The 27,740-nt window shown below is 42.3% G+C and overlaps 1 protein-coding gene and 2 long non-coding RNA genes across 5 annotated transcripts; all 3 read left to right on the top strand.

Annotated features, from left to right (window-relative positions):
* Window positions 1–202: 202 nt before the first annotated feature.
* LOC127924044 (ras-associating and dilute domain-containing protein-like) lies at window positions 203–19,804 on the top strand (the record flags this gene model as incomplete). The annotated part of the gene is made up of 3 exons (XM_052508383.1): window positions 203–333; window positions 15,920–16,059; window positions 19,659–19,804. Coding segments are annotated over 3 exons (371 nt in total), but the record flags the coding sequence as incomplete, so codon positions are not given.
* A 4,910-nt stretch (window positions 19,805–24,714) lies between these two features.
* Window positions 24,715–25,035, top strand: LOC127924042 (uncharacterized). 2 transcript variants are annotated; one of them, XR_008116597.1, is made up of 3 exons: window positions 24,715–24,765; window positions 24,805–24,922; window positions 24,990–25,035. It is a non-coding gene; the product is annotated as an uncharacterized LOC127924042 (long non-coding RNA). The 2 variants fall into 2 exon arrangements; XR_008116598.1 differs by having other exon boundaries at window positions 24,960–25,035.
* A 157-nt stretch (window positions 25,036–25,192) lies between these two features.
* Window positions 25,193–27,412, top strand: LOC127924041 (uncharacterized). Of its 2 annotated transcripts, none has more exons than XR_008116596.1 (4): window positions 25,193–25,378; window positions 26,197–26,351; window positions 27,077–27,151; window positions 27,277–27,412. It is a non-coding gene; the product is annotated as an uncharacterized LOC127924041 (long non-coding RNA). The 2 variants fall into 2 exon arrangements; XR_008116595.1 differs by having other exon boundaries at window positions 26,316–26,431; window positions 27,277–27,409.
* The last annotated feature ends 328 nt before the right edge of the window (window positions 27,413–27,740 follow it).

The following is a 27,740-nucleotide window of genomic DNA, read 5'->3' as shown; positions in this document are numbered from 1 at the left end:
AGTGTGTGTCTAGCTGTAGTGTGTGTCAAGCTGTAGTGTGTGTATAGCTGTAGTGTGTGTCAAGCTGTAGTGTGTGTCTAGCTGTAGTGTGTGTTTATAGCTATAGTGTGTGTATAGCTGTAGTGTGTGTAAATAGCTGTAGTGTGTGTGTGTATAGCTGTAGTGTTTGTGTGTCTAGCTGTAGTGTGTGTCCTCTCTACAGGTAGTTTATGTGAGTTCCCCTTCCCTGTGCCTCCCGAGGCCCTGCTCCCTGATGATGAGTGTTGTCTGGTGTTTGTAGTGGAGCTGAACAAGGGACCCTACGGACTGGGCATGGGACTCATAGACGGACTGGTGAGTAAAGCAAATCAAATGGGATTTTCCACATAGACTAACACATGCTCTGTAAACAACAGGTGTAGACTAACACATGCTCTGTAAACAACAGGTGTAGACAAACACATGCTCTGTAAACAACAGGTGTAGACTAACACATGCTCTATAAACAACAGGTGTAGACTAACACATGTAAACAACAGGTGTAGACTAACACATGCTCTATAAACAACAGGTGTAGACTAACACATGCTTTATAAACAACAGGTGTAGACTAACACATGCTTTATAAACAACAGGTGTAGGTAGACTAACACATGCTCTATAAACAACAGGTGTAGACTAACACATACTCTATAAACAACAGGTGTAGACTAACACATGCTTTATAAACAACAGGTGTAGACTAACGCATGTAAACAACAGGTGTAGACTAACACATGCTTTATAAACAACAGGTGTAGACTAACACATGCTCTATAAACAACAGGTGTAGACTAACACATGCTCTATAAACAACAGGTGTAGACTAACACATGCTTTATAAACAACAGGTGTAGACTAACACATGCTTTATAAACAACAGGTGTAGACTAACACATGCTTTATAAACAACAGGTGTAGACTAACACATGCTTTATAAACAACAGGTGTAGACTAACACATGCTTTATAAACAACAGGTGTAGACTAACACATGCTTTATAAACAACAGGTGTAGACTAACACATGCTTTATAAACAACAGGTGTAGGTAGACTAACACATGCTCTATAAACAACAGGTGTAGACTAACACATACTCTATAAACAACAGGTGTAGACTAACACATGCTTTATAAACAACAGGTGTAGACTAACGCATGTAAACAACAGGTGTAGACTAACACATGCTTTATAAACAACAGGTGTAGACTAACGCATGTAAACAACAGGTGTAGACTAACACATGCTCTATAAACAACAGGTGTAGACTAACACATGTAAACAACAGGTGTAGACTAACACATGCTCTATAAACAACAGGTGTAGACTAACACATGTAAACAACAGGTGTAGACTAACACATGCTTTATAAACAACAGGTGTAGACTAACACATGCTTTATAAACAACAGGTGTAGACTAACACATGCTTTATAAACAACAGGTGTAGACTAACACATGCTTTATAAACAACAGGTGTAGACTAACACATGTAAACAACAGGTGTAGACTAACACATGCTTTATAAACAACAGGTGTAGACTAACACATGCTTTATAAACAACAGGTGTAGACTAACACATGCTTTATAAACAACAGGTGTAGACTAACACATGTAAACAACAGGTGTAGACTAACACATGCTTTATAAACAACAGGTGTAGACTAACACATGTAAACAACAGGTGTAGACTAACACATGCTCTATTAACAACAGGTGTAGACTAACACATGCTCTATTAACAACAGGTGTAGACTAACACATGCTTTATAAACAACAGGTGTAGACTAACACATGTAAACAACAGGTGTAGACTAACACATGCTCTATTAACAACAGGTGTAGACTAACACATGCTCTATAAACAACAGGTGTAGACTAACACATGTTTTATAAACAACAGGTGTAGACTAACACATGTAAACAACAGGTGTAGACTAACACATGCTTTATAAACAACAGGTGTAGACTAACACATGCTCTATAAACAACAGGTGTAGACTAACACATGCTCTATAAACAACAGGTGTAGACTAACACATGTAAACAACAGGTGTAGACTAACACATGTAAACAACAGGTGTGGACTAACACATGCTCTATAAACAACAGGTGTAGACTAACACATGCTCTATAAACAACAGGTGTAGACTAACACATGTTTTATAAACAACAGGTGTAGACTAACACATGTTTTATAAACAACAGGTGTAGACTAACACATGCTCTATAAACAACAGGTGTAGACTAACACATGCTCTATAAACAACAGGTGTAGACTAACACATGCTCTATAAACAACAGGTGTAGACTAACACATGTTTTATAAACAACAGGTGTAGACTAACACATGTTTTATAAACAACAGGTGTAGACTAACACATGCTCTATAAACAACAGGTGTAGACTAACACATGTTTTATAAACAACAGGTGTAGACTAACACATGTTTTATAAACAACAGGTGTAGACTAACACATGTAAACAACAGGTGTAGACTAACACATGCTTTATAAACAACAGGTGTAGACTAACACATGCTCTATAAACAACAGGTGTAGACTAACACATGCTCTATAAACAACAGGTGTAGACTAACACATGTAAACAACAGGTGTAGACTAACACATGTAAACAACAGGTGTGGACTAACACATGCTCTATAAACAACAGGTGTAGACTAACACATGCTCTATAAACAACAGGTGTAGACTAACACATGCTCTGTAAACAACAGGTGTAGACTAACACATGCTCTATAAACAACAGGTGTAGACTAACACATGTTTTATAAACAACAGGTGTAGACTAACACATGTTTTATAAACAACAGGTGTAGACTAACACATGCTCTATAAACAACAGGTGTAGACTAACACATGCTCTATAAACAACAGGTGTAGACTAACACATGCTCTATAAACAACAGGTGTAGACTAACACATGTTTTATAAACAACAGGTGTAGACTAACACATGTTTTATAAACAACAGGTGTAGACTAACACATGCTCTATAAACAACAGGTGTAGACTAACACATGTTTTATAAACAACAGGTGTAGACTAACACATGTTTTATAAACAACAGGTGTAGACTAACACATGTAAACAACAGGTGTAGACTAACACATGCTTTATAAACAACAGGTGTAGACTAACACATGTAAACAACAGGTGTAGACTAACACATGCTCTATTAACAACAGGTGTAGACTAACACATGCTTTATAAACAACAGGTGTAGACTAACACATGTAAACAACAGGTGTAGACTAACACATGCTCTATTAACAACAGGTGTAGACTAACACATGCTCTATAAACAACAGGTGTAGACTAACACATGTTTTATAAACAACAGGTGTAGACTAACACATGCTCTATAAACAACAGGTGTAGACTAACACATGTTTTATAAACAACAGGTGTAGACTAACACATGTTTTATAAACAACAGGTGTAGACTAACACATGCTCTATAAACAACAGGTGTAGACTAACACATGCTCTATAAACAACAGGTGTAGACTAACACATGCTCTATAAACAACAGGTGTAGACTAACACATGTTTTATAAACAACAGGTGTAGACTAACACATGTTTTATAAACAACAGGTGTAGACTAACACATGCTCTATAAACAACAGGTGTAGACTAACACATGTTTTATAAACAACAGGTGTAGACTAACACATGTTTTATAAACAACAGGTGTAGACTAACACATGTAAACAACAGGTGTAGACTAACACATGCTTTATAAACAACAGGTGTAGACTAACACATGTAAACAACAGGTGTAGACTAACACATGCTCTATTAACAACAGGTGTAGACTAACACATGCTTTATAAACAACAGGTGTAGACTAACACATGTAAACAACAGGTGTAGACTAACACATGCTCTATTAACAACAGGTGTAGACTAACACATGCTCTATAAACAACAGGTGTAGACTAACACATGTTTTATAAACAACAGGTGTAGACTAACACATGTTTTATAAACAACAGGTGTAGACTAACACATGCTCTATAAACAACAGGTGTAGACTAACACATGTTTTATAAACAACAGGTGTAGACTAACACATGTTTTATAAACAACAGGTGTAGACTAACACATGTAAACAACAGGTGTAGACTAACACATGCTTTATAAACAACAGGTGTAGACTAACACATGTAAACAACAGGTGTAGACTAACACATGCTCTATTAACAACAGGTGTAGACTAACACATGCTTTATAAACAACAGGTGTAGACTAACACATGTAAACAACAGGTGTAGACTAACACATGCTCTATTAACAACAGGTGTAGACTAACACATGCTCTATAAACAACAGGTGTAGACTAACACATGTTTTATAAACAACAGGTGTAGACTAACACATGCTCTATAAACAACAGGTGTAGACTAACACATGTTTTATAAACAACAGGTGTAGACTAACACATGTTTTATAAACAACAGGTGTAGACTAACACATGCTCTATAAACAACAGGTGTAGACTAACACATGCTCTATAAACAACAGGTGTAGACTAACACATGCTCTATAAACAACAGGTGTAGACTAACACATGTTTTATAAACAACAGGTGTAGACTAACACATGTTTTATAAACAACAGGTGTAGACTAACACATGCTCTATAAACAACAGGTGTAGACTAACACATGTTTTATAAACAACAGGTGTAGACTAACACATGTTTTATAAACAACAGGTGTAGACTAACACATGTAAACAACAGGTGTAGACTAACACATGCTTTATAAACAACAGGTGTAGACTAACACATGTAAACAACAGGTGTAGACTAACACATGCTCTATTAACAACAGGTGTAGACTAACACATGCTTTATAAACAACAGGTGTAGACTAACACATGTAAACAACAGGTGTAGACTAACACATGCTCTATTAACAACAGGTGTAGACTAACACATGCTCTATAAACAACAGGTGTAGACTAACACATGTTTTATAAACAACAGGTGTAGACTAACACATGTAAACAACAGGTGTAGACTAACACATGCTTTATAAACAACAGGTGTAGACTAACACATGCTCTATAAACAACAGGTGTAGACTAACACATGCTCTATAAACAACAGGTGTAGACTAACACATGTAAACAACAGGTGTAGACTAACACATGTAAACAACAGGTGTGGACTAACACATGCTCTATAAACAACAGGTGTAGACTAACACATGCTCTATAAACAACAGGTGTAGACTAACACATGTAAACAACAGGTGTAGACTAACACATGTAAACAACAGGTGTGGACTAACACATGCTCTATAAACAACAGGTGTAGACTAACACATGCTCTATAAACAACAGGTGTAGACTAACACATGTTTTATAAACAACAGGTGTAGACTAACACATGTTTTATAAACAACAGGTGTAGACTAACACATGCTCTATAAACAACAGGTGTAGACTAACACATGCTCTATAAACAACAGGTGTAGACTAACACATGCTCTATAAACAACAGGTGTAGACTAACACATGTTTTATAAACAACAGGTGTAGACTAACACATGTTTTATAAACAACAGGTGTAGACTAACACATGCTCTATAAACAACAGGTGTAGACTAACACATGTTTTATAAACAACAGGTGTAGACTAACACATGTTTTATAAACAACAGGTGTAGACTAACACATGTAAACAACAGGTGTAGACTAACACATGCTTTATAAACAACAGGTGTAGACTAACACATGCTCTATAAACAACAGGTGTAGACTAACACATGCTCTATAAACAACAGGTGTAGACTAACACATGTAAACAACAGGTGTAGACTAACACATGTAAACAACAGGTGTGGACTAACACATGCTCTATAAACAACAGGTGTAGACTAACACATGCTCTATAAACAACAGGTGTAGACTAACACATGCTCTGTAAACAACAGGTGTAGACTAACACATGCTCTATAAACAACAGGTGTAGACTAACACATGCTCTATAAACAACAGGTGTAGACTAACACATGTAAACAACAGGTGTAGACTAACACATGCTCTATAAACAACAGGTGTAGACTAACACATGCTTTATAAACAACAGGTGTAGACTAACACATGCTTTATAAACAACAGGTGTAGACTAACACATGCTCTATAAACAACAGGTGTAGACTAACACATGTAAACAACAGGTGTAGACTAACACATGCTTTATAAACAACAGGTGTAGACTAACACATGTAAACAACAGGTGTAGACTAACACATGTAAACAACAGGTGTAGACTAACACATGCTCTATTAACAACAGGTGTAGACTAACACATGCTCTATAAACAACAGGTGTAGACTAACACATGCTCTATAAACAACAGGTGTAGACTAACACATGTAAACAACAGGTGTAGACTAACACATGCTCTATTAACAACAGGTGTAGACTAACACATGCTTTATAAACAACAGGTGTAGACTAACACATGTAAACAACAGGTGTAGACTAACACATGCTCTATTAACAACAGGTGTAGACTAACACATGCTCTATAAACAACAGGTGTAGACTAACACATGTTTTATAAACAACAGGTGTAGACTAACACATGTAAACAACAGGTGTAGACTAACACATGCTTTATAAACAACAGGTGTAGACTAACACATGCTCTATAAACAACAGGTGTAGACTAACACATGCTCTATAAACAACAGGTGTAGACTAACACATGTAAACAACAGGTGTAGACTAACACATGTAAACAACAGGTGTGGACTAACACATGCTCTATAAACAACAGGTGTAGACTAACACATGCTCTATAAACAACAGGTGTAGACTAACACATGTAAACAACAGGTGTAGACTAACACATGTAAACAACAGGTGTGGACTAACACATGCTCTATAAACAACAGGTGTAGACTAACACATGCTCTATAAACAACAGGTGTAGACTAACACATGTTTTATAAACAACAGGTGTAGACTAACACATGTTTTATAAACAACAGGTGTAGACTAACACATGCTCTATAAACAACAGGTGTAGACTAACACATGCTCTATAAACAACAGGTGTAGACTAACACATGCTCTATAAACAACAGGTGTAGACTAACACATGTTTTATAAACAACAGGTGTAGACTAACACATGTTTTATAAACAACAGGTGTAGACTAACACATGCTCTATAAACAACAGGTGTAGACTAACACATGTTTTATAAACAACAGGTGTAGACTAACACATGTTTTATAAACAACAGGTGTAGACTAACACATGTAAACAACAGGTGTAGACTAACACATGCTTTATAAACAACAGGTGTAGACTAACACATGCTCTATAAACAACAGGTGTAGACTAACACATGCTCTATAAACAACAGGTGTAGACTAACACATGTAAACAACAGGTGTAGACTAACACATGTAAACAACAGGTGTGGACTAACACATGCTCTATAAACAACAGGTGTAGACTAACACATGCTCTATAAACAACAGGTGTAGACTAACACATGCTCTGTAAACAACAGGTGTAGACTAACACATGCTCTATAAACAACAGGTGTAGACTAACACATGTAAACAACAGGTGTAGACTAACACATGTAAACAACAGGTGTAGACTAACACATGCTCTATAAACAACAGGTGTAGACTAACACATGCTCTATAAACAACAGGTGTAGACTAACACATGCTTTATAAACAACAGGTGTAGACTAACACATGCTCTATAAACAACAGGTGTAGACTAACACATGTAAACAACAGGTGTAGACTAACACATGCTTTATAAACAACAGGTGTAGACTAACACATGCTCTATAAACAACAGGTGTAGACTAACACATGCTCTATAAACAACAGGTGTAGACTAACACATGTAAACAACAGGTGTAGACTAACACATGCTTTATAAACAACAGGTGTAGACTAACACATGCTCTATAAACAACAGGTGTAGACTAACACATGTAAACAACAGGTGTAGACTAACACATGCTTTATAAACAACAGGTGTAGACTAACACATGCTCTATAAACAACAGGTGTAGACTAACACATGCTTTATAAACAACAGGTGTAGACTAACACATGCTTTACAAACAACAGGTGTAGACTAACACATGCTCTATAAACAACAGGTGTAGACTAACACATGCTTTATAAACAACAGGTGTAGACTAACACATGTAAACAACAGGTGTAGACTAACACATGCTTTATAAACAACAGGTGTAGACTAACACATGCTCTATAAACAACAGGTGTAGACTAACACATGCTCTATAAACAACAGGTGTAGACTAACACATGTAAACAACAGGTGTAGACTAACGCATGCTTTATAAACAACAGGTGTAGACTAACACATGCTCTATAAACAACAGGTGTAGACTAACACATGCTCTATAAACAACAGGTGTAGACTAACACATGTAAACAACAGGTGTAGACTAACACATGCTTTATAAACAACAGGTGTAGACTAACACATGCTTTATAAACAACAGGTGTAGACTAACACATGTAAACTATATACTATATACAGATACCAGGTCATAACATTACTATATACAGGAAGTACCAGGTAATAAATAACATGGCTATATACAGATACCAGGTAATAACATGGCTATATACAGGAAGTACCAGGTAATAACATGGCTATATACAGGAAGTACCAGGTAATAACATGACTATATACAGGAAGTACCAGGTAATAACATGGCTATATACAGGAAGTACCAGGTAATAACATGACTATATACAGGGAGTACCAGGTGATAACATGGTTATATACAGATATTACCAGGTAATAACATGGTTATATGCAGATATTAGGTAATAACATGGTTATATACAGGGAGTACCAGGTAATAACATGGCTATATACAGGAAGTACCAGGTAATAACATGGTTATATACAGGGAGTACCAGGTAATAACATGGTTATATGCAGGGAGTACCAGGTAATAACATGGCTCTATACAGGGAGGTAATAACATGGCTATATACAGGGAGTAACCGGTAATAACATGGTTATATACAGGGAGTACCAGGTAATAACATGGCTTTATACAGGGAGGTAATAACATGGTTATATACAGGGAGTACCAGGTAATAACATGGCTATATACAGGAAGTACCAGGTAATAACATGGTTATATACAGGGAGTACCAGGTAATAACATGGTTATATGCAGGGAGTACCAGGTAATAACATTACTATATACAGGGAGTACCAGGTAATAACATGGCTTTATACAGGAGTACCAGGGAGGTAATAACATGGCTATATACAGGGAGTACCAGGTAATAACATGGTTATATACAGGGAGTACCAGGTAATAACATGGTTATATACAGGGAGTACCAGGTAATAACATGGTTATATACAGGAAGTACCAGGTAATAACATGGCTATATACAGGGAGTACCAGGTAATAACATGGCTATATACAGGAAGTACCAGGTAATAACATGGCTATATACAGGGAGTACCAGGTAATAACATGGCTTTATACAGGGAGGTAATAACATGGCTATATACAGGGAGGTAATAACATGGCTCTATACAGGGAGGTAATAACATGGCTATATACAGGGAGTACCAGGTAATAACATGGTTATATACAGGGAGTACCAGGTAATAACATGGTTATATACAGGGAGTACCAGGTAATAACATGGTTATATGCAGGGAGTACCAAGTAATAACATTACTATATACAGGGAGTACCAGGTAATAACATGGCTCTATACAGGGAGGTAATAACATGGCTATATACAGGGAGTACCAGGTAATAACATGGCTATATACAGGGAGTACCAGGTAATAACATGGCTATATACAGGGAGGTAATAACATGGTTATATACAGGGAGGTAATAACATGGCTATATACAGGAGTAACAGGTAATAACATGGTTATATACAGGGAGTACCAGGTAATAACATTACTATATACAGGGAGTACCAGGTAATAACATGGCTATATACAGGAGGTAATAACATGGCTATATACAGGGGTAATAACATGGCTATATACAGGGAGTACCAGGTAATAACATGGTTATATACAGGAGTACCAGGTAATAACATGACTATATACAGGAGTAACCGGTAATAACATGGTTATATACAGGGAGTACCAGGTAATAACATGGTTATATACAGGGAGTACCAGGTAATAACATGGTTATATACAGGAGTACCAGGTAATAACATGACTATATACAGGAGTAACCGGTAATAACATGGTTATATACAGGAGTACCAGGTAATAACATGGCTCTATACAGGAGGTAATAACATGGCTATATACAGGGAGTACCAGGTAATAACATGGCTCTATACAGGGAGGTAATAACATGGCTATATACAGGAGGTAATAACATGGCTATATACAGGAGTACCAGGTAATAACATTACTATATACAGGAGTACCAGGTAATAACATGGCTCTATACAGGAGGTAATAACATGGCTATATACAGGAGGTAATAACATGGCTATATACAGGGAGGTAATAACATGGCTCTATACAGGAGGTAATAACATGGCTATATACAGGAGTACCAGGTAATAACATGGCTATATACAGGGAGTACCAGGTGATAACATGGTTATATACAGGAGTACCAGGTGATAACATGGCTCTATACAGGAGGTAATAACATGGCTCTATACAGGAGGTAATAACATGGCTCTATACAGGAGGTAATAACATGGCTATATACAGGAGGTAATAACATGGCTTTATACAGGGAGGTAATAACATGGCTCTATACAGGAGGTAATAACATGGCTATATACAGGGAGTACCAGGTAATAACATTACTATATACAGGAGTACCAGGTGATAACATGGTTATATACAGGAGTACCAGGTGATAACATGGCTCTATACAGGGAGGTAATAACATGGCTCTATACAGGGAGGTAATAACATGGCTCTATACAGGGAGGTAATAACATGGCTATATACAGGAGGTAATAACATGGCTTTATACAGGAGGTAATAACATGGCTCTATACAGGAGGTAATAACATTACTATATACAGGGAGTACCAGGTGATAACATGGTTATATACAGGTAGTACCAGGTAATAACATGGCTCTATACAGGGAGGTAATAACATGGCTATATACAGGGAGTACCAGGTAATAACATGGTTATATACAGGGAGTACCAGGTAATAACATGGTTATATACAGGTAGTACCAGGTAATAACATGGCTCTATACAGGGAGGTAATAACATGGCTATATACAGGGAGTAACCGGTAATAACATGGTTATATACAGGGAGTACCAGGTAATAACATGGCTCTATACAGGGAGGTAATAACATGGCTATATGCAGGGAGTACCAGGTAATAACATTACTATATACAGGGAGTACCAGGTGATAACATGGTTATATACAGGTAGTACCAGGTAATAACATGGCTCTATACAGGGAGGTAATAACATGGCTATATACAGGGAGTACCAGGTAATAACATGGCTCTATACAGGAGGTAATAACATGGCTATATACAGGGAGGTAATAACATGGCTTTATACAGGGAGGTAATAACATGGCTCTATACAGGAGGTAATAACATGGCTATATACAGGGAGTACCAGGTAATATAATGGCTATATACAGGGAGTACCAGGTAATAACATGGCTTTATACAGGAGGTAATAACATGGCTATATACAGGAGGTAATAACATGGCTATATACAGGAGTACCAGGTAATAACATGGCTATATACAGGAGTACCAGGTAATAACATGGTTATATACAGGAGGTAATAACATGGTTATATACAGATATTAGGTAATAACATGGTTATATACAGGGAGTACCAGGTGATAACATGGTTATATACAGGTAGTACCAGGTAATAACATGGTTATATACAGATATTAGGTAATAACATGGTTATATACAGGGAGTACCAGGTAATAACATGGCTATATACAGGTAGTACCAGGTAATAACATGGTTATATACAGATATTAGGTAATAACATGGTTATATACAGGGAGTACCAGGTAATAACATGGTTATATACAGATATTAGGTAATAACATGGTTATATTCAGGGAGTACCAGGTAATAACATGGTTATATGCAGGGAGTACCAGGTAATAACATGGTTATATGCAGGGAGTACCAGGTAATAACATGGTTATATACAGATATTAGGTAATAACATGGTTATATACAGATATTAGGTAATAACATGGTTATATGCAGGGAGTACCAGGTAATAACATGGTTATATACAGATATTAGGTAATAACATGGCTATATACAAATATTAGGTAATAACATGGTTATATACAGGGAGTACCAGGTAATAACATTACTATATACAGGAAGTACCAGGTAATAACATTAGAGATCACTCACAACGTTTCTTAACATTAGAGATCGCTCACAACGTTTCTTAACATTAGAGATCACTCACAACATTTCTTAACATTAGAAATCACTCACAACGTTTTTTAACATTACATTTACATTTACATTTAAGTCATTTAGCAGACGCAGATGGCTATATACAGGAAGTACCAGGTAATAACATGGTTATATACAGGGAGTACCAGGTAATAACATGGTTATATGCAGGGAGTACCAGGTAATAACATTACTATATACAGGGAGGTAATAACATGGCTCTATACAGGGAGGTAATAACATGGCTATATACAGGAGGTAATAACATGGTTATATACAGGGAGTACCAGGTAATAACATGGTTATATACAGGGAGTACCAGGTAATAACATGGTTATATACAGGGAGTACCAGGTAATAACATGGTTATATGCAGGAGTACCAGGTAATAACATTACTATATACAGGAGGTAATAACATGGCTCTATACAGGGAGGTAATAACATGGCTATATACAGGGAGTACCAGGTAATAACATGGCTATATACAGGGAGGTAATAACATGGCTATATACAGGAGTAACCGGTAATAACATGGTTATATACAGGAGTACCAGGTAATAACATGGCTTTATACAGGGAGGTAATAACATGGTTATATACAGGGAGGTAATAACATGGCTTTATACAGGAGGTAATAACATGGCTATATACAGGAGGTAATAACATGGCTCTATACAGGAGGTAATAACATGGTTATATACAGGGAGGTAATAACATGGCTATATACAGGAGTAACCGGTAATAACATGGTTATATACAGGGAGTACCAGGTAATAACATGGCTATATACAGGGAGTACCAGGCAATAACATGGTTATATACAGGAGTACCAGGTAATAACATTACTATATACAGGGAGTACCAGGTAATAACATGGCTATATACAGGGAGGTAATAACATGGCTCTATACAGGGAGTACCAGGTAATAACATGGTTATATACAGGGAGTACCAGGTAATAACATGACTATATACAGGGAGTACCAGGTGATAACATGGTTATTTACAGGGAGGTAATAACATGGCTATATACAGGGAGGTAATAACATGGCTATATACAGGGAGGTAATAACATGGCTCTATACAGGGAGGTAATAACATGGCTATATACAGGGAGTAACCGGTAATAACATGGTTATATACAGGGAGTACCAGGTAATAACATGGCTATATACAGGGAGTAGTAATAACATGGCTTTATACAGGGAGGTAATAACATGGCTATATACAGGGAGGTAATAACATGGTTATATACAGATATTAGGTAATAACATGGTTATATACAGGGAGTACCAGGTGATAACATGGTTATATACAGGTAGTACCAGGTAATAACATGGTTATATACAGATATTAGGTAATAACATGGTTATATACAGGGAGTACCAGGTAATAACATGGCTATATACAGGTAGTACCAGGTAATAACATGGTTATATACAGGGAGTACCAGGTAATAACATGGTTATATGCAGGGAGTACCAGGTAATAACATGGTTATATACAGATATTAGGTAATAACATGGTTATATACAGATATTAGGTAATAACATGGTTATATACAGATATTAGGTAATAACATGGTTATATGCAGGGAGTACCAGGTAATAACATGGTTATATACAGATATTAGGTAATAACATGGCTATATACAGATATTAGGTAATAACATGGTTATATACAGGGAGTACCAGGTAATAACATTACTATATACAGGAAGTACCAGGTAATAACATTAGAGATCACTCACAACGTTTCTTAACATTAGAGATCGCTCACAACGTTTCTTAACATTACATTTACATTTAAGTCATTTAGCAGACGCTCTTAGAGATCACTCACAATATTTCTTAACATTAGAGATCACTCACAACGTTTCTTAATATATATGCCATTTAGCAGACGCTTTTATCCAAAGCGACTTACAGTCATGTGTGCATACATTCTACGTATGGGTGGTCCCGGGAATCGAACCCACTACCCTGGCGTTACAAGTGCCATGCTCTACCAACTGTGCTACAGAAGGACCGTTTCTTAACATTAGAGATCACTCACAACATTTCTTAACATTAGAGATCACTCACAACGTTTCTTAACATTAGAGATCACTCACAACGTTTCTTAACATTAGAGATCACTCACAACATTTCTTGCCATTAGAGATCACTCGTTTCTTAAAGAGATACACATGGAGGTATATATACATTACCATTAGAGATCACTCACAACGTTTCTTAACATTAGAGATCACTCGTTTCTTAAAGAGATACACATGGAGTTATATATACATTACCATTAGAGATCACTCACAACGTTTCTTAACATTAGAGATCACTCACAACGTTTCTTAAAGGGATACACATGGAGGTATATATACATTACCATTAGAGATCACTCACAACGTTTCTTAAAGAGATACACATGGAGGTATAGATACATTACCATTAGAGATCACTCACAACGTTTCTTAACATTAGAGATCACTCACAACGTTTCTTAAAGAGATACACATGGAGGTATAGATACATTACCATTAGAGATCACTCACAACGTTTCTTAACATTAGAGATCACTCACAACGTTTCTTAAAGGGATACACATGGAGGTATATATACATTAACATTAGAGATCACTCACAACGTTTCTTAACATTAGAGATCACTCACAACGTTTCTTAAAGGGATACACATGGAGGTATATATACATTACCATTAGAGATCACTCACAACATTTCTTGCCATTAGAGATCACTCGTTTCTTAAAGAGATACACATGGAGGTATATATACATTACCATTAGAGATCACTCACAACGTTTCTTAACATTAGAGATCACTCACAACATTTCTTGCCATTAGAGATCACTCGTTTCTTAAAGAGATACACATGGAGTTATATATACATTAACATTAGAGATCACTCACAATGTTTCTTAAAGAGATACACATGGAGGTATATATACATTAACATTAGAGATCACTCGTTTCTTAAAGAGATACACATGGAGGTATATATACATTAACATTAGAGATCACTCACAACATTTCTTGCCATTAGAGATCACTCGTTTCTTAAAGAGATACACATGGAGGTATATATACATTAACATTAGAGATCACTCACAACGTTTCTTAAAGAGATACACATGACGACACAATGGGGAAATCACCTTTAAATGCTGCGTATGACGACACAATGGGAAAACACACACACACACACACACACACACACACACACACACACACACACACACACACACACACACACACACACACACACACACACACACACACACACACACACACACACACACACACTTATTCAAAGACCAAATGTACACCCGGCGATAGTGTTTAGCTAAACACAGCAGGTGGTAACATTTAAACGGCTAAACTTCTCTCCTCCTCCAGCACACGCCTCTGAATGCTCCAGGGATCTATATCAGAACTCTGATACCAGACGGTCCGGCGGAGTCCGACGGGAGGCTGAGGATTGGAGACCGGATACTAGCGGTTAACGGGACCAGCCTGATAGGAGCAGACTACCAGAGGTGAGGATACTAGGGGGACCAGCCTGATAGGAGCAGACTACCAGAGGTGAGGATACTAGGGGGACCAGCCTGATAGGAGCAGACTACCAGAGGTGAGGATACTAGGGGGACCAGCCTGATAGGAGCAGACTACCAGAGGTGAGGATACTAGGGGGACCAGCCTGATAGGAGCAGACTACCAGAGGTGAGGATACTAGGGGACCAGCCTGATAGGAGCAGACTACCAGAGGTGAGGATACTAGGGGACCAGCCTGATAGGAGCAGACTACCAGAGGTGAGGATACTAGGGGGACCAGCCTGATAGGAGCAGACTACCAGAGGTGAGGATACTAGGGGTTAACGGGACCAGCCTGATGGGAGCAGACTACCAGAGGTGAGGATACTAGAGGACCAGCCTGATAGTAGCAGACTACCAGAGGTGAGGATACTAGCGGGACCAGCCTGATAGGAGCAGACTACCAGAGGTGAGGATACTAGGGGACCAGCCTGATAGGAGCAGACTACCAGAGGTGAGGATACTAGGGGGACCAGCCTGATAGGAGCAGACTACCAGAGGTGAGGATACTAGCGGTTAACGGGACCAGCCTGATAGGAGCAGACTACCAGAGGTGAGGATACTAGCGGTTAACGGGACCAGCCTGATGGGAGCAGACTACCAGAGGTGAGGATACTAGGGGGACCAGCCTGATAGGAGCAGACTACCAGAGGTGAGGATACTAGCGGGACCAGCCTGATAGGAGCAGACTACCAGAGGTGAGGATACTAGGGGACCAGCCTGATAGGAGCAGACTACCAGAGGTGAGGATACTAGCGGTTAACGGGACCAGCCTGATAGGAGCAGACTACCAGAGGTGAGGATACTAGGGGTTAACGGGACCAGCCTGATGGGAGCAGACTACCAGAGGTGAGGATACTAGAGGGACCAGCCTGATAGGAGCAGACTACCAGAGGTGAGGATACTAGCGGTTAACGGGACCAGCCTGATAGGAGCAGACTACCAGAGGTGAGGATACTAGAGGGACCAGCCTGATGGGAGCAGACTACCAGAGATGAGGATACTAGCGGGACCAGCCTGATAGGAGCAGACTACCAGAGGTGAGGATACTAGCGGGACCAGCCTGATAGGAGCAGACTACCAGAGGTGAGGATACTAGCGGGACCAGCCTGATAGCAGCATACTACCAGAGATGAGGATACTAGGGGTTAACGGGACCAGCCTGATGGGAGCAGACTACCAGAGGTGAGGATACTAGAGGGACCAGCCTGATGGGAGCAGACTACCTGAGGTGAGGATACTAGCGGGACCAGCCTGATAGTAGCAGACTACCAGAGGTGAGGATACTAGGGGACAAGCCTGATAGGAGCAGACTACCAGAGGTGAGGATACTAGGGGTTAACGGGACCAGCCTGATAGGAGCAGACTACCAGAGGTGAGGATACTAGCGGGACCAGCCTAATAGGAGCAGACTACCAGAGGTGAGGATACTAGGGGACCAGCCTGATAGGAGCAGACTACCAGAGGTGAGGATACTAGGGGACCAGCCTGATAGGAGCAGACTACCAGAAGTGAGGATACTAGAGGGACCAGCCTAATAGGAGCAGACTACCAGAGGTGAGGAAACTAGGGGACCAGCCTGATAGGAGCAGACTACCAGAGGTGAGGATACTAGCGGTTAACGGGACCAGCCTGATAGGAGCAGACTACCAGAGGTGAGGATACTAGAGGGACCAGCCTGATGGGAGCAGACTACCAGAGATGAGGATACTAGCGGGACCAGCCTGATAGGAGCAGACTACCAGAGGTGAGGATACTAGCGGGACCAGCCTGATAGGAGCAGACTACCAGAGGTGAGGATACTAGCGGGACCAGCCTGATAGGAGCATACTACCAGAGATGAGGATACTAGGGGTTAACGGGACCAGCCTGATGGGAGCAGACTACCTGAGGTGAGGATACTAGCGGGACCAGCCTGATAGTAGCAGACTACCAGAGGTGAGGATACTAGGGGACAAGCCTGATAGGAGCAGACTACCAGAGGTGAGGATACTAGGGGTTAACGGGACCAGCCTGATAGGAGCAGACTACCAGAGGTGAGGATACTAGCGGGACCAGCCTAATAGGAGCAGACTACCAGAGGTGAGGATACTAGGGGACCAGCCTGATAGGAGCAGACTACCAGAGGTGAGGATACTAGTGGTTAACGGGACCAGCCTGATAGGAGCAGACTACCAGAGGTGAGGATACTAGCGGGACCAGCCTGATAGGAGCAGACTACCAGAGGTGAGGATACTAGGGGGACCAGCCTGATAGGAGCAGACTACCAGAGGTGAGGATACTAGGGGTTAACGGGACCAGCCTGATAGGAGCAGACTACCAGAGGTGAGGATACTAGAGGGACCAGCCTGATGGGAGCAGACTACCAGAGGTGAGGATACTAGCGGGACCAGCCTGATAGGAGCAGACTACCAGAGGTGAGGATACTAGGGGACCAGCCTGATAGGAGCAGACTACCAGAGGTGAGGATACTAGGGGGACCAGCCTGATAGGAGCAGACTACCAGAGGTGAGGATACTAGGGGGACCAGCCTGATAGGAGCAGACTACCAGAGGTGAGGATACTAGAGGGACCAGCCTGATAGGAGCAGACTACCAGAGGTGAGGATACTAGGGGGACCAGCCTGATAGGAGCAGACTACCAGAGGTGAGGATACTAGAGGGACCAGCCTGATAGGAGCAGACTACCAGAGGTGAGGATACTAGGGGACCAGCCTGATAGGAGCAGACTACCAGAGGTGAGGATACTAGCGGGACCAGCCTGATAGGAGCAGACTACCAGAGGTGAGGATACTAGGGGTTAACGGGACCAGCCTGATAGGAGCAGACTACCAGAGGTGAGGATACTAGGGGACCAGCCTGATAGGAGCAGACTACCAGAGGTGAGGATACTAGTGGTTAACGGGACCAGCCTGATAGGAGCAGACTACCAGAGGTGAGGATACTAGGGGTTAACGGGACCAGCCTGATGGGAGCAGACTACCAGAGGTGAGGATACTAGAGGACCAGCCTGATGGGAGCAGACTACCAGAGGTGAGGATACTAGGGGTTAACGGGACCAGCCTGATAGGAGCAGACTACCAGAGGTGAGGATACTAGCGGTTAACGGGACCAGCCTGATGGGAGCAGACTACCAGAGGTGAGGATACTAGAGGGACCAGCCTGATGGGAGCAGACTACCAGAGGTGAGGATACTAGCGGGACCAGCCTGATAGGAGCAGACTACCAGAGGTGAGGATACTAGGGGACCAGCCTGATGGGAGCAGACTACCAGAGGTGAGGATACTAGGGGACCAGACTGATAGGAGCAGACTACCAGAGGTGAGGATACTAGTGGTTAACGGGACCAGCCTGATGGGAGCAGACTACCAGAGGTGAGGATACTAGGGGACCAGCCTGATAGGAGCAGACTACCAGGAGTGAGGATACTAGTGGTTAACGAAACCAGCCTGATAGGAGCAGACTACCAGAGGTGGTGATCACTATGTAATACAACTTCCACCTTTTCCTGTCTCTCTTTCCTCTGCTCCTCCCCCCTTCTCCAGTGCTGTGGATCTGATTCGTCTAGGCGGAGGACGCCTGCGTTTCCTGGTGGCCAAGTCAGACCTGGAGGTCTCAGAGAAGATCAGCGCTTCGTCCTGCTGACTGGAGGGAACGGCGGGAATCTCCACGGGAACCGCTGCCCCCACAGCGCCACCAGGAGAGACGAGGAAGAGAGGAGATGGATTCCAGGGAACTGCTGCCCCCACAGCTCCACCAGGAGAGACGAGGAAGAGAGGAGATGGATTCCAGGGAACCGCTGCCCCCACAGCTCCACCAGGAGAGACGAGGAAGAGAGGAGATGGATTCCAGGGAACCGCTGCCCCCACAGCTCCACCAGGAGAGACGAGGAAGAGAGGAGATGGATTCCAGGGAACTGCTGCCCCCACAGCTCCACCAGGAGAGACGAGGAAGAGAGGAGATGGATTCCAGGGAACCGCTGCCCCCACAGCTCCACCAGGAGAGACGAGGAAGAGAGGAGATGGATTCCAGGGAACTGCTGCCCCCACAGCTCCACCAGGAGAGACGAGGAAGAGAGGAGATGGATTCCAGGGAACCGCTGCCCCCACAGCTCCACCAGGAGAGACGAGGAAGAGAGGAGATGGATTCCAGGGAACTGCTGCCCCCACAGCGCCACCAGGAGAGACGAGGAAGAGAGGAGATGGATTCCAGGAAGATGGACAGATCCTGGAAGAGAGGAGATGGATTCCAGGAAGATGGACAGATCCCGGAAGAGAGGAGATGGATTCCAGGAAGATGGACAGATCCTGGAATGGAGGAGATGGATTCCAGGAAGATGGACAGATCCCGGAAGAGAGGAGATGGATTCCAGGAAGATGGACAGATCCCGGAAGAGAGGAGATGGATTCCAGGAAGATGGACAGATCCTGGAAGAGAGGAGATACTCTCCTGGGAGAGAGACGGTGCTTTCCTTCAGTCCCTTGTATCACATGCACAGACACACACACATCGGCCTCAGAACTCAGACGGTGATGGTTGGAGGAAAAGACAAACTGAAAATGCACAAATGAATCGATCAAAAGCACCAAAACACTCTGGGAAGAGACTCAGGAATCGATCAGGAGTTTCACAACACGAGGAGTCAACAGACACCTTTAAAAAACCAGACAGACATTCTCTAACGTTCTTTACTGCGCTGTTACCACGGTAACACACGCCCCGCCTGGATTGGCGGAGGTACCGGTCACACCCCCAGAACCCCCGACTCCCATTGTCTCTGAGTATGACTGCCAAGGCATTCCGACCAATCACCTGCGAATAGTCAGTGATTTGAAGCAAAGTCTAACCGATCAGTCTCGAGCGTTAAAACCTCTTCCAGCCAGGGTTCTTTTAAAGCACAGTGGAGTTAGTTTGGGGTCCGATGCTCCTCCCCTCCTCCCCTGAAGTCAACAATACAATGCTTTCAATCAAACATGTTGTGGGGAATAGACTCAGGAGTTCTTTAGGGGTCCGATGCTCCTCCCCTCCTCCCCTGAAGTCAACAATACAATGCTTTCAATCAAACATGTTGTGGGGAATAGACTCAGGAGTTCTTTAGGGGTCCGATGCTCCTCCCCCTCCTCCCCTGAAGTCAACAATACAATGTTTTCAATCAAACATGTTGTGGGGAATAGACTCAGGAGCAGGTTCATGTGTGTGTGTGAACACGTCTTTATTCATATTATAACCCAGAGATTGTAGCTTTCTGATCTGTTCTTAAACCTGTTAAACGATCTGCTCACCGAACCATTGAGATTCAATGGGGAAATGTCCATGTTGGCCTCTCATTGACTGTATATACATGCTATGTACATATCAATGTGCCCTTCCACACTCTGTGTGGAGGACTGTTGGAGTGACACGCTCTATTGAAGAATGTTGTGATGCTCTATTGAAGAATGTTGTGATGCTCTATTGAAGAATGTTGCGATGTTCTATTGAAGAATGTTGCGATGTTCTATTGAAGAATGTTGTGATGTTCTATTGAAGAATGTTGTGATGCTCTATTGAAGAATGTTGTGATGTTCTATTGAAGAATGTTGTGATGATCTATTGAAGAATGTTGTGATGCTCTATTGAAGAATGTTGTGATGCTCTGTTGAAGAATGTTGTGATGTTCTATTGAAGAATGTTGCGATGTTCTATTGAAGAATGTTATTGTTCTGAAAGAATGTCATCATGAACCCTGTTCATAGCTGATGCTAACCTGTGTCCTGGTCTCGTCCACATTTCTAGACCATTAGAAGATTAGTGTTCAGCACTTTCTGACCGCCTCCGCAGGTTGTTCCGAGGGCAGCTCCGACCTCCAGGGAACTGGCAGAACAAAGCCATTGGTTGGATGAAAACTCAGTGACATGTCAGTGGGCGGGGTTTACAGGGGAGAGTCAAATAAGAAAAGGCCATGTCAGTGGGTTGGAGTTTACAGGAGAGAGGCCTTGGGTGGTAGGTTGCCACAAGTTCTCATTTACAACTGTGACCTGACCAAGATAAAGCAAAGCAGTGCAACACAAACAACAACACAGAGTTAAACATGGAGTAAACAAACGTGCAGTCAATAACACAATAGAAAAATCTGTATACAGTGTGTGGAAATGAGGTAAGGGCAAAAAATTCATTTCGTTCCAGTCATTGGCAGCAGAGAACTGGAAGGAAAGGCGGCCAAAGGAGGAATTGGCTTTGGGGGTGACTAGTGAGATATACCTGCTGGGAAGCGTGCTACGGGTGGGTTTTGCTATGGCGACCAGCGAGCTGAGATAAGGCGGGGCTTTACCTAGCAAAGACTTATAGATGACCTGGAGCCAGTGGGTTTGGCGTTGAATATGAAGCGAGCGCCAGACACTGCGACCTGTATTCAGGTCGCAGTGCTGGGTGGTATATGGGGCTTTGGTGACAAAACGGATGGCACTGTGATAGACTGCAGCCAATTTAGAGTGTTGGAGGCTATTTTGTAAATTACATCGCCAAAGTCAAGGATCGGTAGGATAGTCAGTTTTACGAGGGTATGTTTGGCAGCATTAGTGAAGGAGCCTTTGTTGCGAAATAGGAATCCGATTCTAGATTTAATTTTGGATTGGAGATGCTTAATGTGAGTCTGGAAGGAGAGTTTACAGTCTAACCAGACACCCAGGTATTTGTAGTTGTCCACGTATTCTAAGTCAGAACCGTCCAGGGTAGTGATGCTGGACCGGCGGGCAGGTATGGGCAATGCTGTCCTCTGCTGGCCCAGTGGACAAGGCCTCTGATGGCCCAGTAGAATAGGGACTAGAAGGTCCCAGGTTCTAATCTTACCGATGGCCTTTTGTTTATTTCAGCGTAAAGCTGATACCTAGAGTCAATGGTGCCCCGTCCCCCCTGACAATGATTTTAAAGTTTGATCATCCAGATTTGTTTACACTCTTAACAGAAAGATACGTCTCCCTGACGACCTCGGCAGCTGGTCGGAAAGATCGGATCACAATCGCTTCTTTAAAAAAATAATAATAATAATAATCGTCCACACCTGGGGGAAAATAAATAATGTAGGTACAATCAGAATGTGGAGAAGATCAGGACACATGTTAGCACCAGGTATAAAACAGGCCCTGAAGGAGTTAAAGCCAATATCCTCGTGTGCGTCGGTCGACACATCAATGACATTATTTAACCTTGTATTTGTACTTCATAGTGTTAATGGTTTGTACCAGTCCTTTGTTTCATACAAGCAGCATGTCTCCGATCTGATGTTCTTTTCAATATTTATACTCTTTAAGCGCCACAGGATTATTGACTATTAATAAACTGTTGACAGGAAGTGACAACGTCTCTTTGTCCTCATTCTTTGAGAAAAAAAACTAAATGTAAACTAGAAGGGTCGGGATTCGATGTGAGATGTGTTCTAGACGCACGGCTCACGATGATGCACTTTGAAGGGTCAACGTTTAACGTGAATCTCCGCAGACATCTTGGAAAACGCCTTTAAAAATGCCATGTTTTCAGCTGTGTAGTGATTTTTGCGCCATAGTTAATGTAAATAAAAATTAACATGTTCTATTGAAGAATGTTGATGTTCTATTGAAGAATGTCATGATGTTCTATTGAAGAATGTTGTGATGAAGAATGTTGTGATGTTCTATTGAAGAATGTCGTGATGAAGAATGTCATGATGTTCTATTGAAGAATGTTGTGATGAAGAATGTCATGATGTTCTATTGAAGAATGTTGTGATGAAGAATGTCGTGATGTTCTATTGAAGAATGTTGTGATGAAGAATGTCATGATGTTCTATTGAAGAATGTTGTGATGAAGAATGTCATGATGTTCTATTGAAGAATGTTGTGATGAAGAATGTCATGATGTTCTATTGAAGAATGTCGTGTGATGAAGCTATAGTTCATGTAAATAAAAATGTTAAAAGACTGCTGGACACAGCAGATCAAGAGAATTTTTATTTGTGCTACAAATTTTTTAAAAACAGATCAAACATTTTAAAATACATTTTTACTTCTTCTCAAAAAAAAAAAAAAAAGATTTAATAGAATAGCAAAAATACTTTCAGCAAAACACATAACACGGTCTCAACCCACCTTGAAATAGCTTTCGTTTAGCAGTGTTTATTTATTTTATGTTGGTTTTTGTGCAACAATCATAGATTTTATATAAAGACTTGTGATCAGCAGATGAGGAAAAACACCAAACGAGGGGTGACAAACACCATATTGAAGTGTTACATATTACCATATTGAAGTGTTACATATTACCATATTGAAGTGTTACAAAAAAAATTATGTCCTGATTTAGTTCTAAACAGACAGGCTAAAGCTGAGGAATAGAACCTACAGAACCTAGTACATTCCGTCAGTAGAACCACCTCTGGACCAGCACTCTACTGCCGAGACGAGAACACTAGGGGCGGGACAACTACTAGGCTACAGCACAGACACTAACAGACTACAGAGTCCGAGAGAAACAGGAGGGTGAGGAGTCACACAGGACAGAGTCCGAGAGAAACAGGAGGGTGAGGAGTCACACAGGACAGAGTCAGAAGAAACAGGAGGGTGAGGAGTCACACAGGACAGAGTCAGAAGAAACAGGAGGGTGAGGAGTCACAGGACAGAGTCAGAGAGAAACAGGAGGGTGAGGAGTCACACAGGACAGAGTCAGAGAAAACAGGAGGTGAGGAGTCACAGGACAGAGTCAGAGAGAAACAGGAGGGTGAGGAGTCACAGGACAGAGTCAGAGAGAAACAGGAGGGTGAGGAGTCACACAGGACAGAGTCAGAGAGAAACAGGAGGTGAGGAGTCACAGGACAGAGTCAGAAGAAACAGGAGGGTGAGGAGTCAAACAGGTAGAAACAGGAGGGTGAGGAGTCACAGGACAGAGTCAGAGAGAAACAGGAGGGTGAGGAGTCACACAGGACAGAGTCAATGAGGAGTCAAACAGGTAGAAACAGGAGGGTGAGGAGTCACAGGACAGTCAGAGAGAAACAGGACAGAGTCAGAAAACAGGAGGGTGAGGAGTCAAACAGGTAGAAACAGGAGGGTGAGGAGTCACAGGACAGAGTCAGAGATGTTCAGGAGGGTGAGGAGTCAAACAGGACAGAGTCAGAGAGAAACAGGAGGGTGAGGAGTCAAACAGGACAGAGTCAGAGAGAAACAGGAGGGTGAGGAGTCAAACAGGACAGAGTCAGAGAGAAACAGGAGGGTGAGGAGTCAAACAGGACAGAGTCAGAGAGAAACAGGAGGGTGAGGTTCACAGGACAGAGTCAGAGAGAAACAGGAGGGTGAGGAGTCAAACAGGACAGAGTCAGAGAGAAACAGGAGGGTGAGGAGTCAAACAGGACAGAGTCAGAAGAAAAGGAGGGTGAGGAGTCAAACAGACAGAGTCAGAGAGAAACAGGAGGGTGAGGAGTCAAACAGGACAGAGTCAGAGAGAAACAGGAGGGTGAGGAGTCACACAGGACATGGTCAGAGAGAAACAGGAGGGTGAGGAGTCACACAGGACAGAAGAAGAAACAGGAGGGTGAGGAGTCACACAGGACAGAGTCAGAGAGAAACAGGAGGGTGAGGAGTCACAGGACAGAGTCAGAGAAAACAGGAGGGTGAGGAGTCACACAGGACAGAGTCAGAGAGAAACAGGAGGTGAGGAGTCACAGGACAGAGTCAGAGAGAAACAGGAGGGTGAGGAGTCACAGGACAGAGTCAGAGAGAAACAGGAGGGTGAGGAGTCAACAGGACAGAGTCAGATAGAAACAGGAGGGTGAGGAGTCACAGGACAGAGTCAGAGAAACAGGAGGGTGAGGAGTCAAACAGGTAGAAACAGGAGGGTGAGGAGTCACAGGACAGAGTCAGATTGAAACAGGAGGGTGAGGAGTCACACAGGACAGAGTCAGAGAGAAACAGGAGGGTGAGGAGTCAAACAGGTAGAAACAGGAGGGTGAGGAGTCACAGGACAGTCAGAGAGAAACAGGACAGAGTCAGAGAGAAACAGGAGGGTGAGGAGTCAAACAGGTAGAAACAGGAGGGTGAGGAGTCACAGGACAGAGTCAGAGAGAAACAGGAGGGTGAGGAGTCAAACAGGACAGAGTCAGAGAGAAACAGGAGGGTGAGGAGTCACAGGACAGAGTCAGAGAGAAACAGGAGGGTGAGGAGTCACAGGACAGAGTCAGAGAGAAACAGGAGGGTGAGGAGTCAAACAGGACAGAGTCAGAGAGAAACAGGAGGGTGAGGAGTCAAACAGGACAGAGTCAGAGAGAAACAGGAGGGTGAGGAGTCACAGGACAGAGTCAGAGAGAAACAGGAGGGTGAGGAGTCAAACAGGACAGAGTCAGAGAGAAACAGGAGGGTGAGGAGTCACACAGGACAGAGTCAGAGAGAAACAGGAGGGTGAGGAGTCACACAGGACAGAGTCAGAGAGAAACAGGAGGGTGAGGAGTCAAACAGGACAGAGTCAGAGAGAAACAGGAGGGTGAGGAGTCACACAGGACAGAGTCAGAGAGAAACAGGAGGGTGAGGAGTCACAGGACAGAGTCAGAGAGAAACAGGAGGGTGAGGAGTCAAACAGGACAGAGTCAGAGAGAAACAGGAGGGTGAGGAGTCACACAGGACATGGTCAGAGAGAAACAGGAGGGTGAGGAGTCACACAGGACAGAGTCAGAGAGAAACAGGAGGGTGAGGAGTCACACAGGACAGAGTCAGAGAGAAACAGGAGGGTGAGGAGTCACAGGACAGAGTCAGAGAGAAACAGGAGGGTGAGGAGTCACACAGGACAGAGTCAGAGAGAAACAGGAGGGTGAGGAGTCACAGGACAGAGTCAGAGAGAAACAGGAGGGTGAGGAGTCACAGGACAGAGTCAGAGAGAAACAGGAGGGTGAGGAGTCACACAGGACAGAGTCAGAGAGAAACAGGAGGGTGAGGAGTCACAGGACAGAGTCAGAGAGAAACAGGAGGTGAGGAGTCAAACAGGTAGAAACAGGAGGGTGAGGAGTCACAGGACAGAGTCAGAGAGAAACAGGAGGGTGAGGGTCACACAGGACAGAGTCAGAGAAAACAGGAGGGTGAGGAGTCAAACAGGTAGAAACAGGAGGGTGAGGAGTCACAGGACAGTCAGAGAGAAACAGGACAGAGTCAGGAGTCACAGGAGGGTGAGAGTCAAACAGGTAGAAACAGGAGGGTGAGGAGTCACAGGACAGAGTCAGAGAGAAACAGGAGGGTGAGGAGTCAAACAGGACAGAGTCAGAGAGAAACAGGAGGGTGAGGAGTCAAACAGGACAGAGTCAGAGAGAAACAGGAGGGTGAGGAGTCACACAGGACAGAGTCAGAGAGAAACAGGAGGGTGAGGAGTCAAACAGGACAGAGTCAGAGAGAAACAGGAGGGTGAGGAGTCAAACAGGACAGAGTCAGAGAGAAACAGGAGGGTGAGGAGTCAAACAGGACAGAGTCAGAGAGAAACAGGAGGGTGAGGAGTCAAACAGGACAGAGTCAGAGAGAAACAGGAGGGTGAGGAGTCAAACAGGACAGAGTCAGAGAGAAACAGGAGGGTGAGGAGTCAAACAGGACAGAGTCAGAGAGAAACAGGAGGGTGAGGAGTCACACAGGACAGAGTCAGAGAGA

Source organism: Oncorhynchus keta, unplaced genomic scaffold (assembly GCF_023373465.1).
Source record: "Oncorhynchus keta strain PuntledgeMale-10-30-2019 unplaced genomic scaffold, Oket_V2 Un_contig_358_pilon_pilon, whole genome shotgun sequence".
Classification (NCBI taxonomy): domain Eukaryota; kingdom Metazoa; phylum Chordata; class Actinopteri; order Salmoniformes; family Salmonidae; genus Oncorhynchus; species Oncorhynchus keta.
This window is presented reverse-complemented; position numbering and strand designations above follow the sequence as displayed.